A 16454-nucleotide genomic window follows, 5' to 3' on the forward strand; every position below is an offset into this window, starting at 1 on the left:
AAATATATGTAAAATAAATGAAAAATGAGGAAAGAAAATGGGATTCCATATGAATTTGAACCCAAGACCTCCAGATCGCCAACCGCTGCTCTTTAGAACTAAGCTATGGCAAGAGCCTTTGCCCTTGAAGGAACTAAGTGAATTCTGTTGTTTTCTGTCAGTGTAAGCCGGGGGAAAGGTAAATTGCAGTCAACCCTGCCCAAGTTGATTTGGCACAAGAAGAATTTCCAAAGTCGAGACAAATCCTACCCAGGACGCATGTTACTATGTGTTGATTTTAATATGTAAGTGGATATTCAGATTAGTTGAAAGATTTTGTGTGGTCCCTTTGTATTTGACTTGGTGAAGTTTATGTTTTTTTTTGTACTGTAAAACACAATATTTTCATGGCTTGAAATTTTCATGAATTAGAGCCGACGGCCTTTTTCACGGCATGAAATTTTGCGAGTTGTCTCTAACATTCAATGTGTGTGGTGTAGACAAGAACTTTCACATGCATTTTAATTTCACGGATCTTATTCATGGCTCTCGCGAAATGTGCGAAATTAAAATGTACGCGAACATTTCGCGTTTTACAGTAAGTGGTGACACTGTTTTGTGATGTTTTTTTCATCCTTGTCAGGACGACATCGTGGAGAACCTCCAGCACTTCCTGGGCATCGCTGACGAGAGCCTCCCGCTCCTCGTCCTGGTTGACATTCCAGAGCAGCGGGTCGCCCAGTGCGACGAGAAGGAGATCAACGCGGAGCTCATCAGGAGCTACTACCAGAAGTTCGCCAGCAATCAGTTGGAGTGGACGGCCATCCAGCGCTAGGGAGAGCTGTCCTTCCGCTCTCCTTTCATTGTCTTTTCTTCAAGTGTCACTTGGCGGGATATAAAGGTCGTCACTGCAGCTAGTTATGTGCAATTTTCTGGTGTAAACATACGAAGAAAGGGTTAGGGGCTAATGAGTGTATACCATGTCCATCCTAGTAAGTCAAAGTCATGTCCTGTAGCAGTTGTACTGTACATTGTACAAATTATCACGGTAATAAGAATAGATGTATGAGGGTTTTTTTTTTTTTTATATCTATGAATTTTATCTATCCTGACGTTTTTACTTTTATCAAGATCAAATCAAAAGCTGCACTAAGGAAATGCATTTGTTTTGGTATATTTGCAGGATAGGGCAAAAGGCAACCATGTTGTGTAAGTCTGAATGTATCTTAGTGAAATGCATGACTCTGTAACTACATGTTTTGATGAATATGGTAAGTGGTATAAACACCTTCCATACGTGACCGTGCATCACAAAACGAACAAAAAGTCACACCCCTTTATTTTACACGAGGACTCAAAAAAGGTGAAATGGGTCAACGGAGTCAATCTTGAGTTTTTCATATTTTCTGAAAGAGCTATCCTTCTTCTACATTATTCTTAGTTTGGGATCATTACATGAATGGGAAAGTGTGTTTTAGACAGTTTTTCTACAATCCTTTTTTTTGGGAAAGTAGAATGATAAGATATGTTGTAGTGGCCCCCTTTCATTTCTTGAAATCCTTTGCATACTCTTCACTTTCAAGTCTAATAACTTTTAAAAGGATAATGCTACTGCCTTGAAAGTTGGCATCAATTATGGACAGAATGTGTTGATAGAGCATGCTTAATTTCAACTTAATCTGATAATCTCTTCATTGTTGGTGCTCTGGTTGTTTACATCCTGTTTTTTGTCCCATTCATCGCACAGCCAGCACGATTTGGTAAAGATTAAGCGTTTGAGTAGACACTGTACTTCAGAGCCTCTTTTCTCAGTTCACACTTTTCTCAGAGTGTGTGCTTTCTTTTCAGTATTTAGATGGCTTAGGGAAGTCCATTTGAATTGAGTTATACATTATTTTAAAGCTTAGAGTCTGCTCTTTCAGAATCCGCCCTTAACTAAAAATCCATGTCTGGCGACTTTTTGTGTGTTTTGTGGTGCAGGGTCACATATGATTTGAAACTAATGACCATCTACTAAAGTCAGCAATATAAAAACATGGCCTTACTTTATGACGTTGCGGAATAAGTTAAAATATAGGTTGCTGATTTCCCCCCCCCCCCTTTTTTGGTCGAGGTCTTCTCTAGGCACACATAATCTGTTTATGTGCACTATTACTTATGTTGAAACATTTCTTGTGTATTTATATGAAGTTCTTGTATCATGATTTGTACAGTAAAAAAAAAAGTTGACTTCTTGCATCATGGAGGTCTTGTGACATATAAGTTGTCCATTTTTTGGTAACATATGTCAGCATGGTGTACACACACACACAACACAAGCCCTCACCACGGTCCTGGTTCCATCTTGTAAACAAATTTGCTGTTGTTTGCTTCAAAGTCCAATTTCAAACTCCGGTGATGTTTTGTGTTTGCTGCTTTGTAACTCACGGAGATTGAATTACAGGCCTCTTCAATAATTCTACAGGGATACAAATGTTGAATCTGTTTGAATGCAACAGTCGTACTCAACTGATATTGGATTTTTAGTGTATGCTTACATTTTTGTTTTTTTTTTTGCTACTAGAGGCTGAGAAAGGGGAGTGTATTTTTACATGTCTGTGACCAAGAGTCTGAGAATGACAGTATTTGCTACCCCACAGTGGTCACTGTCTGTACAAAGTGTACATGTATATTTCTAAGATATGAAATGTTATTCATCGTGTGCGAAAAAATGTAAGGCAATGTGCTGTACTTGTAGATGCATGCCTGTTGAGACGTGTCGAAAAGCGAGCAATGAAATGCTATGTGCATGATAGTGCCACGTCCGTGTGGTGACATAAAGTTATGGGGAAATAATTTTTCAGCGCCTGTAAGTTTTCCACAACTGTCTATTCATGTTTGTGCTTTGGGTAGTGCATGAAAGTGTTCAAAATGTTCTAAGTCTCTTGCCCATGCAAACGTCAAATAAATAGCATTTTTTTAGGAAGATAAATGACTTTGCAACGGTGTGCTTTGATATCTCTTTTTCTTCTGAGTAGGAGTGACGTTTCAATGTATTTGAAATAAGGAAAAATGCAGCTTGTTATTACCATGTCAATAAATACAAGGGTATAGGCACGTAAAGTCCTACATGGTCTACAGCTAGGAAATTCTTTATTTTCCAGGCAAGCTCGTTAGTAAATATGACTGCTCATAAGAATAATAATTTTTGAGGGGAATTCTGTCTAGGGAAGCTCAGTGCAGTAAATTCAAAGCTCTGCAGAGATATGTATAGATTACATAGCAAGTTCTTTATGACGTCTTGTTAGACAAGTACTTCATCATAATATCTTCATAAAAATTACCAATCACCCCATGTTGTGTGTTGAAAGCACATTCAGATTTTGGAAGTAGGCCATGGCTATCAAGCTGTAATGGGTCTGATGCTGATAACTTGCACAAAAACAAAATAATAATAATAATAATAATTGTTTTTCCACCAGCAGTGATAACTCACTGGTTGTTTGCTATATCGTAACAAATACTGCCCAAGAAGCCCGTATGCAAATGAGGTTTGTGGCGTGTGCAAGTGAAATGAAGCAGGTAATCTTCTTGAGGTCATAGGTCATTTCAGCAACATTTACCTCCTGTTGTCTTTCACCATCCTTTTATGAGCTAGTCCTGACTGCCCGTCTCGATTTTTTATTGTGTGATGTATTTCCTGATACTAACATTAGTTTCTTTTTTTAACATATTTATCCAAAGAATGAATTGAATGCAAATCTATTAATGATTACGACTGTCTTTATGGCCTACAGAATATCAGTAATACAGTCATGCTAACTTTCTGTTCAGTACAATGTATGATATATTTTGTATATATTTTTGTATCAAAAAGGAAAACGGAGAGGAACGTTGGGATTTTATCTTTTGTGTCTGATGCATGCTTAAGCATGGTTCACTGTTTTCAAGTGAAGTGTTGTGTTTTACAATTTGCAAGAGAAGGTCTGGCGTGTAAGTAGATTTCCTTTTATTGTGTAAACTTTTTTTTTATTTTTAAAGATAAATTCGTGCCTTTTGTCGCATTCATCAAAACGGTTAAAAGGATATTGCGTGAAGTTACATTGGGAGAATGTATTCTAATGTTCTGACAAGTGAAAAGTTCACTTGTGATTTAAAGGCAGTGTACTGTGTGTAATCATGAATGTAAAAGTGCTAATGCTAACAAGTAAAGGTTTGATGTGCTTGTTTGCGGAATAAACAGAGCAAAGACAGAGGCCTGTTTTGTTTCAGTTTTTGATGCATACATATGTTTTACTTGCCTATCTTTTTCACAAAGAATATCACTTGGACCAAATTACTTTTCCCCCCGTCCTGACACAAGTATGAGCGATTTATTGAAGTTTTACATGTCAAAATGCATTGATCTGCCTTTGCTTACTATTAAACGGCAATGTAAAAACACAAGAACAGACCTCAGTGTGATGTCATAATGAATATGTGATGTCATAATGAATATCGGATGTTAATTTGACATCACACTCAATAGAATTCAACAGCTTGTTGTCAATGCACAATAAAAAGAGAGGAACATGTGAAGTATTACCCATTAGGGCCACGGGTACCTAGCTATGTTTTGTCTATGCAGGTTATGCATGAGTCAATGTGTGCTATTTCTTCTAAACCGATGTATAGTAGATTTTTTGCACTGTAAAATTAGGTTTTGTCCTTACGGTAGAAAGTGGTTGCACCATATCTTGTGTGATTTGTCATGCGGTGGAAAGATATAAAGCTCTTAATCACAATTATGACACCATTTCTGGATCGTATGCATGGTGATATCCGTTAATATGTTAAGAGATTTTCTGAGCTTCCTCTCTGTGTTATATAGTTAGTTCCGTATTCCTTATCTTTTATAGCTGGTCTTTCATTTTGATCACTGGAAACTTATCAGTTCGTTGCACTGAGAAATTGCAGGAAAGGCGAGGAAATTCATATTCATTGTACTTCACTATATCACAAGCATTTAGTGGTAAAATATGATTTCCGATGAGTTTGTTCGATGTGACATGTCCACTTATACTGTACTAATTGTGAAGAGCTCTTGTGTGGGTGGAAAGCAGACAAAATGCTGCTGTAATTTCTTTAGCAGAACTTGCCTAATATTGCAAGACTGCATGGCATCCCACCCCCAGATGTGCTGCTCTACACAAGTGGGTTTTGTAATGGTTTCTGCCCAGTGCTCCCATATACTTAAGTTGCATCCACATCCAACCCCCACCATCTTCACTTTTGAGAAAATAGCACTATCTTGTGGACAGCTACTATTTTAATTTTATTTTTATTTTTATTTTTTTATTTTTTTTATTTTTTTTTTGGTATTTATTTATTTATTTTTTTAATTTATTTATTTATTTATTTATTTATTTATTTATTTATTTATTTTTTTTTTTTTTGGGGGGGAATGTTGTGCTAGATGCTGATCTGTTGTGTATTTTACAATATCTGAAAAATCTGAAAGGTTTTAGCTGCCACTAGTCCCCCTTCTTTTACTCAGAGAGATTTATGTCCCTTTTAGATCAGCTCCTGTATTCTAGGTGCCACCAACTGATCCATATTCATGTTTAGGACCCCCCCCCCCCCCCCCCCCCCATTCACAGAGCTCTGTGTTTAGACACTTAGTTGACAAGATCACCATATGAGATTGTTAGGCAAGTTTAACCCTTTGGCCCGAATTCACGAAGGTGGTACAAATGAAACCATGGTTTAAACCATGGACAAAAACCATGGAGTGCCAAGTGTCGCATGGAATATTTCGTTATGAAATCAGTCATTTCATTGATGAAATGATTACAGTATTTTGTAATGAAATGACAACATTTTGTAACTAAATGAACATTTCGTCAACGAAATGATAATTTGGTTAACAAAACGGTAATTTTGTCAACGAAATGACCAATTTTGTAACGAAATATTCCACGTGACACTTGGCGCTCCATGGTTTTTGTCCATGGTTTAAAACCATGGTTTCATTTGTACCACCTTTGTGTGCTACAAGTGCCGATTGGCACAAAAAGCCCCATAGCATTGTACACACCGTCCATAGTCTCTGATACAGAAAGGCTTAATGCTGCCAACAATATTGTACTATTCATGGATGCCAACCTCGTAAACAGCATGGCAGTATTCTTTAGGACTTCTGGCTTGGAAGGCGCATTTTCAGTTGGGAAAAAACACACAAACAAAACAGTATTTCTTCTTCTATCTTTCCTGCAATAGACATTTAGAAACACAATTTTTGTTGAACAGTATTGCCATGAAACCTGCAGTGTTACTGACGAAAAACAGTACAAAATACAGCAAAAAAGTAACAATCAAATTTCATCTAGGGCTATTAATCTTTACATACAGGTACGGTAACTCCCCAAATTTGGTGTGCATACCAGCATTGCTTAATTCTGCATGTACTCTCGATTTAAAATACTGTAATTGTTTCCATGTCGATGAATTGGTTTTGTATGTGACACTAATTTGGGAGTCAGCTTTAATGGATGGGATTTTACTTTTTTTTAACACGATTTGCATATAGACACTCTTAACTTGGCATGTGCTTCATTAAATTGTCTTCATAGAGTGAAAATGAGAATGTTTGAGCTCTTTATGTGGTGTGTTGTGTCCTTAAAGTGTGGATTTCCCCTTGTACAGAAAATCATAAAGTTAAGATGACCAACTCGGCAAAGGGAAATTTGTTAAACAACTACAAGTATGTGATTTGTGTAGACTTTGTCTGGAATATGTACAGGCATGATATTCTGTAGATTTAAATCTGATTTTTTTTTTTCTCCTCAAGTCTACACACATTTTGTATTAAAATCACCTGAAAATTTTGAGTTCCGATTTTTTCAATAAACCTTAACCCTAAAAAGACTGGGAGGGGGGGCCTAAAAGGCCCCCCCCCCCTCGACATTTCGCGCGATTACTCTGCAACACGCAATGCTCTCGCCACGATGCTCTATGACTTTTTTCTTTCGAGTTTCCTGCACATTTTGACACCAAATTTGTGACACCCGGGAGTACGGTTCTGAAGTTACATAACTTTTCGCACATGCGCGTGAGGCCGAAAATGGCTCAAAAATGTGATTTTGTGTACAAAGTCAATACAAATTGAGTTTTTTCACATGGTTCATATAAATATGCTTATTTTTACTCTCAATGGCTAAAATTAATTTGTTTTAGGAGTATTATGCTTAAAAAAGTGTCTGCCACAAATTTTGTTAAAAAAAACAACAAAAACAAAAGGTCAAAAAACAAAGAAATACATAAGAAATTCATAAAACAATAAAATAAATAAGAAATTAATTTTGATACTGAATTTTTTTTCAAGTACATTTGCTAAGAATGCCACAAAGAATGATTAGACCAAAAATGAGCACTTTTGGAGGTTCATTTACTGATTTAGATCAAATAGTCTGATTTCTTGCATAAATTAGCATAATCAAAATAAAATAAAAGAAGGCTATTTTGGAAAATTTAAATATAAGATCTTGTAGATTACATCGTACACTACCATTGTGCAAATTTCCGCGGCGATCGTGTGATCGACGGCTGAGATCTTAAGGGGGGGGGGGCCCCTTTAGGCCCCCCCCAGTCTTTCAAGCTACCAAAATAGCCCAGTCTTTTTTTAATATCATCCCTGATGTAGTTGTTCATATCAACTACCTAGCATCTATAAAAACGGACAAAATGAATTGCATATGCAAACTAACATGGAACGATACATGCGCACATGACACCCAGACATACAGTCAACCTTGCTTAAGTCAACTCGAATAATCGCCCACGTTGGAGGTCTTTTCAAGTCCTCTTCTCTTTATATTCTATTGATTTAGCCCTTGTAAGTCAAATTTTCTCAAGTCAAAACTACAAATGTATTTCTTCGGTCGAAATAGATTTGACTTGGGCGAGGTCGACTATACAGATACGCACATACACATGCATACCCATGATCAATGTGTGTGTGCTAATTGTAATTATTGTATGCTCTTGGGGGTTTGGCATACATTGTAGTTCTCAGAATGGCTAAAAATTCATTCATCATTTTGATATTTGCTGGCAATACATCACAAGGGTCTACCAAGAAAAAAGTGTCTGGCTGACCACTTTGCCAGGAATAACAAGTTCTTTTGGAGGATTCTGATATCAACGGTGTAAAACACTTTTGTTCTCCTCTTCAATTCCATTTCTCAATTTCCTCTCATTCCATCAGTCATCTTTCTGGTATCTTGTATTAGCTCATTTCACTTGCTCAAATCTAGACACATACTGAATTGCCACATTTACAAGTCACTGGATATACACTGCAGTCAACCTTGCACAATGTGAAGTCTTTTCACATTTCTCTTTATATCATATTGATTTTAATCCCTCAGAAGTCGACTTTCCTCTAAGAGTCGAAGCTATTTCTTCAGCCCAAATAGATTCGACTTGGGCAAGGTCGACTGTTTTCTGTTGTTTATCCTTTAATCCTGAAAGTTAATGCCCTGTTGTTCCTGTAGTCCTGTGCTGTTATCACTTTTTAATTACCCGTACTGGAAATGATCAGCAGTCAAAGACCAATACAGGGGAAACTCGGTAAGTGTATAACAAACACTGCGATAACGAGATATCGGTTATTACAAGGAAACTGTCATGGTCCCAAATTTCCTTCCACACAAGTCTATGTAAAACGCTATTCTCAAATAGCAAGATTGGCTGTTACGAAGTATATAACGAGATAAATTTATGATTTCCAAACACAGAAAAACACAGTTGATCAAACCTGTTGTAGCCAGGTAAAGCAAAATCTCTTCGGGTAAAGCTTTACTTTGCCAGATCATTTTGAAGATTGTAAAGCTTTATGTGACGCAAAGTGTGTCTTGTACACGTGTATGAAGGTATGTGTGTGTGTGTACTGAGTGTGCTAGGAGTATGGACAGCCCTATGCATACATGACATCATCAGGACGTATAGCAGGTGTGAGGCAATCTGATGCTGTGATTGGCTTTCTACGAGGGAATTCTCAGTCTTCACACACACAGGCATTATGTACACAAGTATAGAATGTGTCACATACCCCACACGGCATTATGCAGAACATGTTCGAGCTTTCAACACGACACACGCTTGCCATAACCACGTAGCAATCCACAGAAGACTGTGACACGATTGCACGCAAACTATACATTTACAAATTCCAACATTCATTCAGAAACACATTCTTGATATTGTATTGCATTGGCAAAAAACCTCTTTTTACACATAGAGGCGATTGCAATGATTAATTCCCTCCCACACATTTCCAGGTTATCAGTATTAATCAAAACATGATATGTAGTCCTACATGTACAAATTAATGTATTTATTTTATACTTTTTTTCATGCCTACTGATATAGGTTCTAGATATCGGCTATAACGAGGAAAACGACTTGGTCCCAACTTCATCATATTGAGTTTCCCCTGTAGCATACTCCTTACCATGCAGTTCATGATGTAAAGCTCTAGGCCTGTATTCATGAAGGTGGTTTTCATTTACATCATGGTTTACACAAATTTCTTCTGTGTGAATGTGCACGACAGATTGCATAATACCAACAGACAATAATGACCGTGCATTGATACACTCATGTGAGAAGTACGCCTTTTTCATTCTCACTTTCATCCCATGGACTAAATTTAAACCATAGTTTTGATTTCAACCACCTTCGTGAGTGCGGGCTTTTAAGAAACCTTCAGAAAGGAAAAGTAACGAGTGACACCAGAGCTTTGCTGTGATCATAACTTTATTACGCAACCATTGCAGACGATTTAACGAGTGACAAATGAGGTGGTGGAAAATAAGAGTCACATTTGTGCAGATCAAGTCCTAAAATTGACAATCACAACAGTTTTGGGAGTTTTTTTGTTCTTGTGTGTTGGCCGCTGGGAAGCCTAGTCAAAGAGACCGAAGCCCATGTCGTCGTCCGACTCTTCTTCGCTCTCCTCCTTCTTCTCCTCCTTCTTCTCCTCCTCGGCAGCTCCTCCGCCGCCTGCTGCTCCACCACCGGCCGCGGCTACGGCTCCCCCAGCCGGCATGGATGCCAGCTTGCCCTTGCCTGGGAAGACACAACCACCACACAATACACTCAAAACTTTACAACACAGTCATTGCTTGCTTAACCCATACAAAATGTAAAATTACACCTGCCATACTACTACCTCTATATGTTAAGCAAATCGGGAATTATCCCGACGATTTCGCAAGTGGTTAAATTCGCGATTGTGGAGTCCTGTACTGAACGCAGACGTGTACACACGTACGTCACATTCACATCGGGATAAGTCGATATTTTCGCGTGTCTTTAATTTCACGAATAGCACCTAACTTGTGAAATTCGCGAAAATAAAAACCTCACGAAATATTAGCCGTATACAGTATATGTTTTCACATGTAGGAAAGGGGTCTACAATCTAAACTGCCCTAACAACTTCACAGAATGCTTTCAGTCTTAAAAGTTTACAACTATTGATATATGGCCACATTTTCAGATACTAAGTAGCTAATCACAGAAAATCAGCCGAAAGATGGTGTTGTATTGATTATCATCATTAAATGTGACCAGAACATAATTCACATTAACTCCTGATTATACAGTAATGATTTTTCTCAATTAAACAGAATCTTCCTTGAAACAGCATGTGGAAACACATCAATTGCATTTCACCTGTATAAAAAAAACAAACAAACAAACAAACAAACAAACAAACAGCATACTCAGTAAACATCAGCAAGTTTACTGCAAGAACATCCTTATTACAAACCAGATATCTTTATCTTACACTCTTCCAACTGTTAAATGTTGTATTTAAAGTTACTGAAGCAGAAAAACACACACATCTACATTAAACAATTATCCCTTTTATTCAGGGAAAGAAAATCATTATGAGACTGAGCCAAGTTTTGACGTGCAATCCTACAAATATAACTTCAAAATGCTGCCTTTAAAATGGAAAATTTGACTGCGATAAAAAAAAAAAATGACTGCAAGAGCTGCAGATGTCCCTCAAAAAAAAAAAAAAAAAAATACTTGAAGCTACTTTTACCTTCTGTGATTAGCTCCTCCAGATTCTTTCCGCTGAGTTCGGAGATGACCTTGTCCAGTTTTTCTTGGTCGGCTTCAATGCCTACGCTTCCCAGCACCTTCTTGATGTCTTCTGCTGAGGGACTGCTGTTGCCACCCAGGGCACAGAGGAGGTATGCGGCCACGTAACGCATTCTGGAAAGCATGAAAGATTTCCTTTGCATAACTTACTTTGCTATTATAAAACCATTTGTGTAGACATACAATTCTGAACGAAGTCATTGGGGGAAAAGCTGAAGGCAGCAAGTGTATTCAGTCACATTTTCAGATATAAAAGAGGATAATCATAAATGCATCAGACGAAAGATGGTGTTCATTTTATTATCATCATGAAATGTGACATGAACCATAGAAACTGGTCATTTAACTCCTGTAGTCTATGCATTAAAGGACAAGTTCACCTTCATAGACATGTGGGTTGAGTGAATGCAGCAATATTAGTAGAGCACATTACTGAGAGCTTGAGGAAAATCGGACAATCTGTTCAAAAGTTATGGATTTTTGAAGTTTCTGCTCAGTCACGGCTGGATGAGAAGACTACTATAGCTGGTGATGTCACATGAGTACAACGATATAAAGAAAGCATAAAGAAAATTCAACATATTTTCACTTTTCTCGCATAACAAAAGAACACTCGACTTCTCTCTTTCAGAAGGCAAGGGGAATAATATTTCCCTTAACATACATCAGTAACAACTTGAAGAAATGTGCACTTTATTCAAAAAACAAAGTTTTGTGAAATTCTCTTATTTTCCTTATACCATTGTACGCATGTGACATCATACACTGTAGTAGTCTCCTCATTCAGCAGTGATTGCGCAGATGCTTTAAAAATTAATAACTTATGAACGGATTGTCGAATTTTCCCCAAACTTTCACTGATGTGTTCTACTAATATTGTTGCATTCACTCAAATGAAGGTGGACTTGTCCTTTAAACAGAAATGTCATAGTAATCAATAACCCCCAGACAGACGGGTTAAAGCTTTGGATCTTTTTTTTTTTTGACTATATGACTAGCACTGACGAGTCTTTCCCTCTAACTTCTAGAACTTCTACTAGGGTACAATTTACTTTAATCGTATCAACAATATGTCCAGTTTTAGCAAATCCATCAATCAAATAGCACAGATGAGATCCCAATGTGTGTGTGCGAATGCGATACCATACAGTTGCCTTTATAACACTAACTTAACGTGAAGTCGATCATGATTGTTGAAATCAACTTCAGTACAAACATGCACTTTAACCTTTTTTTGACAGTTGAATGATCACATCTGCTTTCACAACACAGTAAAGCAATCTGCCCATGGTTCGACCTTCCGTGCCAAAATTCGACCACATGCAAAAGGCATGTATACGTTTTACATGTAGAGGGCGGTCAAATTATGGACGGCTTGCTTTAAAGGGTGTGTACAGTTCTGGTTGAGGTGATGATTTAGCTTATAACGTTTTGCGAGATATTCAGAAACCACTCTATGAGATGGCAAAGAGCATGCAATTCTAATGCACTTGTCAATGTAATGACGCACCCCACTACCCCTGGACATGGGTGCGTCATGGTCATTTTTTGACTGACCACACAGGGTTTTTGACGGACACCACAGTCACTTTTTTGACGGACAAAACGCTGCAAGTGACGGACAACACGTTGAAAGTGACGCGCACCTCTGTCACTTTTTTGACGGACATCCTCGGTACATTTGATGCACCCCCGTAAATACTGAAACGATTTTTGCATACGTTTTATTCAAGCAATTCATTTTCTTTTGGTTCGTAAACATAATTTGTAAAAGTTTCGACAAGTTTCCCTTACCATGGCCCTGTAAGCACCGTACCGTCATTCACCGTACATCACGCTGCTGCTACAGTGTACGATATTCCGTAAAGTAGTATGTATTCTGTGCATGCAATCCATACCTGACAATCACATGTGTGCAGATGCGCTGTGTGTGCGCAGCCATTGCTAGTCTGGTGGATGCATACTGCTGCAGCGCAGGTACACACCACGCCACGGCATTCCCGCGAGTAACTACATACAGCCCAGTCGCTGTACGTAGAGATTCGCACAGAAATGGCATGCGGCAGGCAGTTTCTTCTGCTGCCGCTTCTTTTACTGTCAAAAATTCGCCTTTGTCACCACAGAACATCACTTAGACGCACATTGTATTGGAATGTAAACGAACTTTCTTCGATAGCAATGTGTGTTGGTGTTGCATCGCAATATGCAATAGGCACTAAGTGTTCGACAGTAAAGGTTGAACGAAGTTGTTACATCGCTGAACAGTCCCTGGTTTGAGATTCAGTATGCATGATTTCATGGGTTTGTTGGAGGGAAAATGTAAGGAGAAAGGGTGGCTTTTAAATTATTTGCTTGTCAGATTCTGGCAAGCATTTTTCCCTCTTATTCCAAAACGCTTCCCGACTTTGATTTTCACTTGCCGCTGGAAAGCTCTCACTGTAATTTCACTCGCGGTACGTGTATCCGTTACTGGTAGGGTGCAAAAATGCGTGCAGTTTTCCATAGCCAAGTGATGTACCGTGACGCACCCCTCGGTTCAAAATAATGCGTGTTATTTCCCATAGCCAAGTGACGTACCATGATGCACCCCTCGGTCAAAAAATTTTCAGCGACAATGGTGGGATTTTGACGCACCCCTCAGTCAAAAATTTGACGGACAAAGCTGGTAAAATGACGAACACCTGGGTCACAAATTTGACGGACCAAATGAGGAAATGACGCACCCATGTCCGGGGGTAGTGGGGCGAGTCATTACATTGACAAGTGCAAAATGGGTATCAAAAGTTCATTTGATGAAAATAGGTTTTGAAATGGCCGAGATATCCAAAAACAAGGTGAAACAAAGAGATCCTAGCATTAAAAGGCATGGCCTGTCGCCTTCTATTGTCATCACTTTTTTTGGATATCTCAGCCATCTGACGGCCAGTTTTCATCAAATAAACGTTGAATCCTTACTTAAAATTACATGCCCTTTCATATTTCATAAGTTTCTCATTATCTCACTGAGGAATGTTCAAAACATGAATCCCCACCTCAACCAGTACTGTACAGTCCCTACTGTTGCAGACTCAGAGCAAAAATCAATTTTAATCATGCAGGCATTGATATGAGAACTGCTCTAGGACCTACATACATTCCACCTTTTAAGGAACTCACATAGAAGGTTCTACAGGTCGATCGGTATCTCAGCCAAGTTAAACAAAGTGCCAATAATCAATGGCAATGCAATGATTATCCATATGAGGCATGATCAATTTACTTGTGAAATACAAATAGGCCCCACCACTGCATGTCCACACTGAATAACAGCGGCTCGCCTGTTTATACTTGTGAATTCAGCCCCATCGTGTGGGCCAGTGTGGCATTCATCGGTGCATACCGGTAAGTACGGCAGTGGGGATTTCTTCTACAGACCACAGGCTACAGTATCAATAAACTCGTTAATGCCGCCCAACCAAACGGCGTTTACGCGAGTCGAGATTGGTACAGCTGTGCCTGTGGGGCCGACTTTAACACCATAGCATCTTTTGTCCTCCCTTTCTCCCGCTTTTTTCTTTGGTCTTCAACTTTTTATTCTCAGAGGACTCCCTAATGCAATGTCTCTTGACTAATTTAACGGCCAATTTTAATAACCATAAAATTAAATAGGCCTACACTGTACAACCCTATTACACCTAACCTTGCTTGCTAACGCACGGGTGCACGCGCACTTCGGAATTCGGTGGGGCCAATTTCACGATTTTGCCCACCATGAATCTATAAGGCTGCGTTCAGAAGTAGTCTATACTATTCGGGCTCGTTTTTCGAGGGCACGCGAAAAGCTTGAATCGAACGATAGGATTTCCTCACATCGGTTCACATAGGAGGGCACTATTCGAAAGTAGGCTACCGAATAGCTGCGAAAAGTAGGCCTATAGCAAAGTGGGAATCAAACTTGTTCAATTTTCTTACGGCGTATACCGTCTCTCGTTTATGAAATAACAATTTTGGTCTAGATTTGCCCTTTAGCAAAAATAAGCATGTCATGTAACAGTTAGACTGACATTCTGATGCAGTTTAGAAATTGTTAGGGAACCTAATAAGCAGATTTGCTAGGATGTAGGAGGAAGAAATCCTCACTGCCTGTGCATGGGCGCGGGATGGTGAGTTAACGGTGCGGGTGATGGTGTATTCGGGGCCCGAATACAGTAGCGAATACCGAATAGCGAATACTTCTATGTGAACGCAGCCTAACCAATGGATTATCGCCTAATGATACAAAGGGAATGCAAATTTGGGATTGAGCAACTAGCCGTCCAAGCGACTCCAACACGCCATGCGGTGCACTGTGCTGTGCGGATGTGCGACTGACTGGTAAAGGCAGCACAATGAGCCGAGCTGAACTGACCACACTGGCATTACACACGTGTCATGACCGATGTGTATGGCTGTTCGACTACGATTTGTTCACTCTATAAAGTGCAAGACAGTGGTTTTGTTTAAAACTGCAGATTTGCATAATGTTACTTCGAATTACTAAGTTACTTCTGATTATAGTTTCAAATGTTTCTACGTTCGATTTTAGCATCTTACTTTAAGTCTTTGAGACACGAAACGGTGTGCACGCCAGACCAGAATAACCCTTCGTAGAGAAAGAGGATGATGTAGTGCGCGCGTTCAGGACTACATACTAGTACTAGAGTAGTACACACCGCACGCGCGCGCAACCAAGTCCGTGTGTAACCATCAACCATGGAGCTACATACGCGCGCATGATTAATTTATTATGAAGATAGAATTGAAGAGTTTGGAAAACGATCTTTCACCATTCAGTGCAATCAAGGAGGTTTCATACATTGGAGTTCCAACTGGCTGTGATTATTCAGTTGTCAGATTTCTATTGATGTACAAAGGAATTCCACAGGTGCACTTGTGCCTTTGATGTTCGACGTTCCTTGCCGCCGTCTTGCTCAGCATTCTGAAGATTAATTTTGAACGTTATCATAATTTTGGCCATATTTTGCTTATCTATTTATTAAATGAAATGAAATTTCAATTAATGATAAAGCATGTAAAACAAAAGACATTTCCGTCCAGAAATTTGCGCGAAAGTGTAAATCTGAGCTGTATCATGTGAAAATGTTTAAAACTGTACCATCCTGGAAAGTTGGTTTTATCACTTTTCCGCTTAGTTTCCACAAATGAAACTAATTAATATGGAATAATCTTCAAGTATAATTCTTTATTGATAGATATATCAGATTAGTGCCCGCATCATGCCCAGTCGAGTAATTTTCATCTTCATTTCAGCATTTTTTGCTCAATTTCTATTCGCGCATCCTTATGTCTGTACCACCTAC

General features: G+C 38.8%; 2 protein-coding genes across 2 annotated transcripts in view; one reads left to right on the forward strand and one right to left on the reverse strand.

Moving 5' to 3' along the window:
• The window catches only part of LOC140227354 (nucleoredoxin-like), a 37999-nt gene extending 36946 nt beyond the window's left edge, over positions 1 to 1053 (forward strand). The window contains exon 8 of the mRNA XM_072307767.1: positions 623 to 1053. Coding sequence (XP_072163868.1) covers positions 623 to 814 — 192 coding nt within the window. The 3' untranslated portion in view covers positions 815 to 1053. The remainder of the gene's footprint in view (positions 1 to 622) is intronic.
• Positions 1054 to 9738: 8685 nt separating this feature from the next.
• On the reverse strand, positions 9739 to 15786 carry LOC140228048 (uncharacterized). Its single transcript, XM_072308448.1, has 3 exons — positions 15688 to 15786; positions 11057 to 11229; positions 9739 to 10068 (listed from the first exon to the last, which is right to left on the reverse strand). Exons 2-3 carry the CDS (start codon positions 11226 to 11228, stop codon positions 9905 to 9907), a joined length of 336 nt encoding a protein of 111 aa, XP_072164549.1. The 5' UTR covers position 11229; positions 15688 to 15786; the 3' UTR covers positions 9739 to 9904.
• Between the last annotated feature and the right edge of the window lie 668 nt (positions 15787 to 16454).

This window comes from Diadema setosum, chromosome 4 (assembly GCF_964275005.1).
Source record: "Diadema setosum chromosome 4, eeDiaSeto1, whole genome shotgun sequence".
NCBI classification, from domain to species: Eukaryota; Metazoa; Echinodermata; class Echinoidea; order Diadematoida; family Diadematidae; genus Diadema; species Diadema setosum.

Excerpts from the sequence above, each read along its gene's own strand:
- LOC140228048 (XM_072308448.1), bottom strand. The coding sequence starts at position 11,228 with ATGCGTTACGTGGCCGCATACCTCCTCTGTGCCCTGGGTGGCAACAGC. Across the intron at positions 10,069-11,056 it reads GGAGGAGCTAATCACAGAAG|GCAAGGGCAAGCTGGCATCC; the intron begins GTAAAAGTAGCT and ends GTGTCTTCCCAG.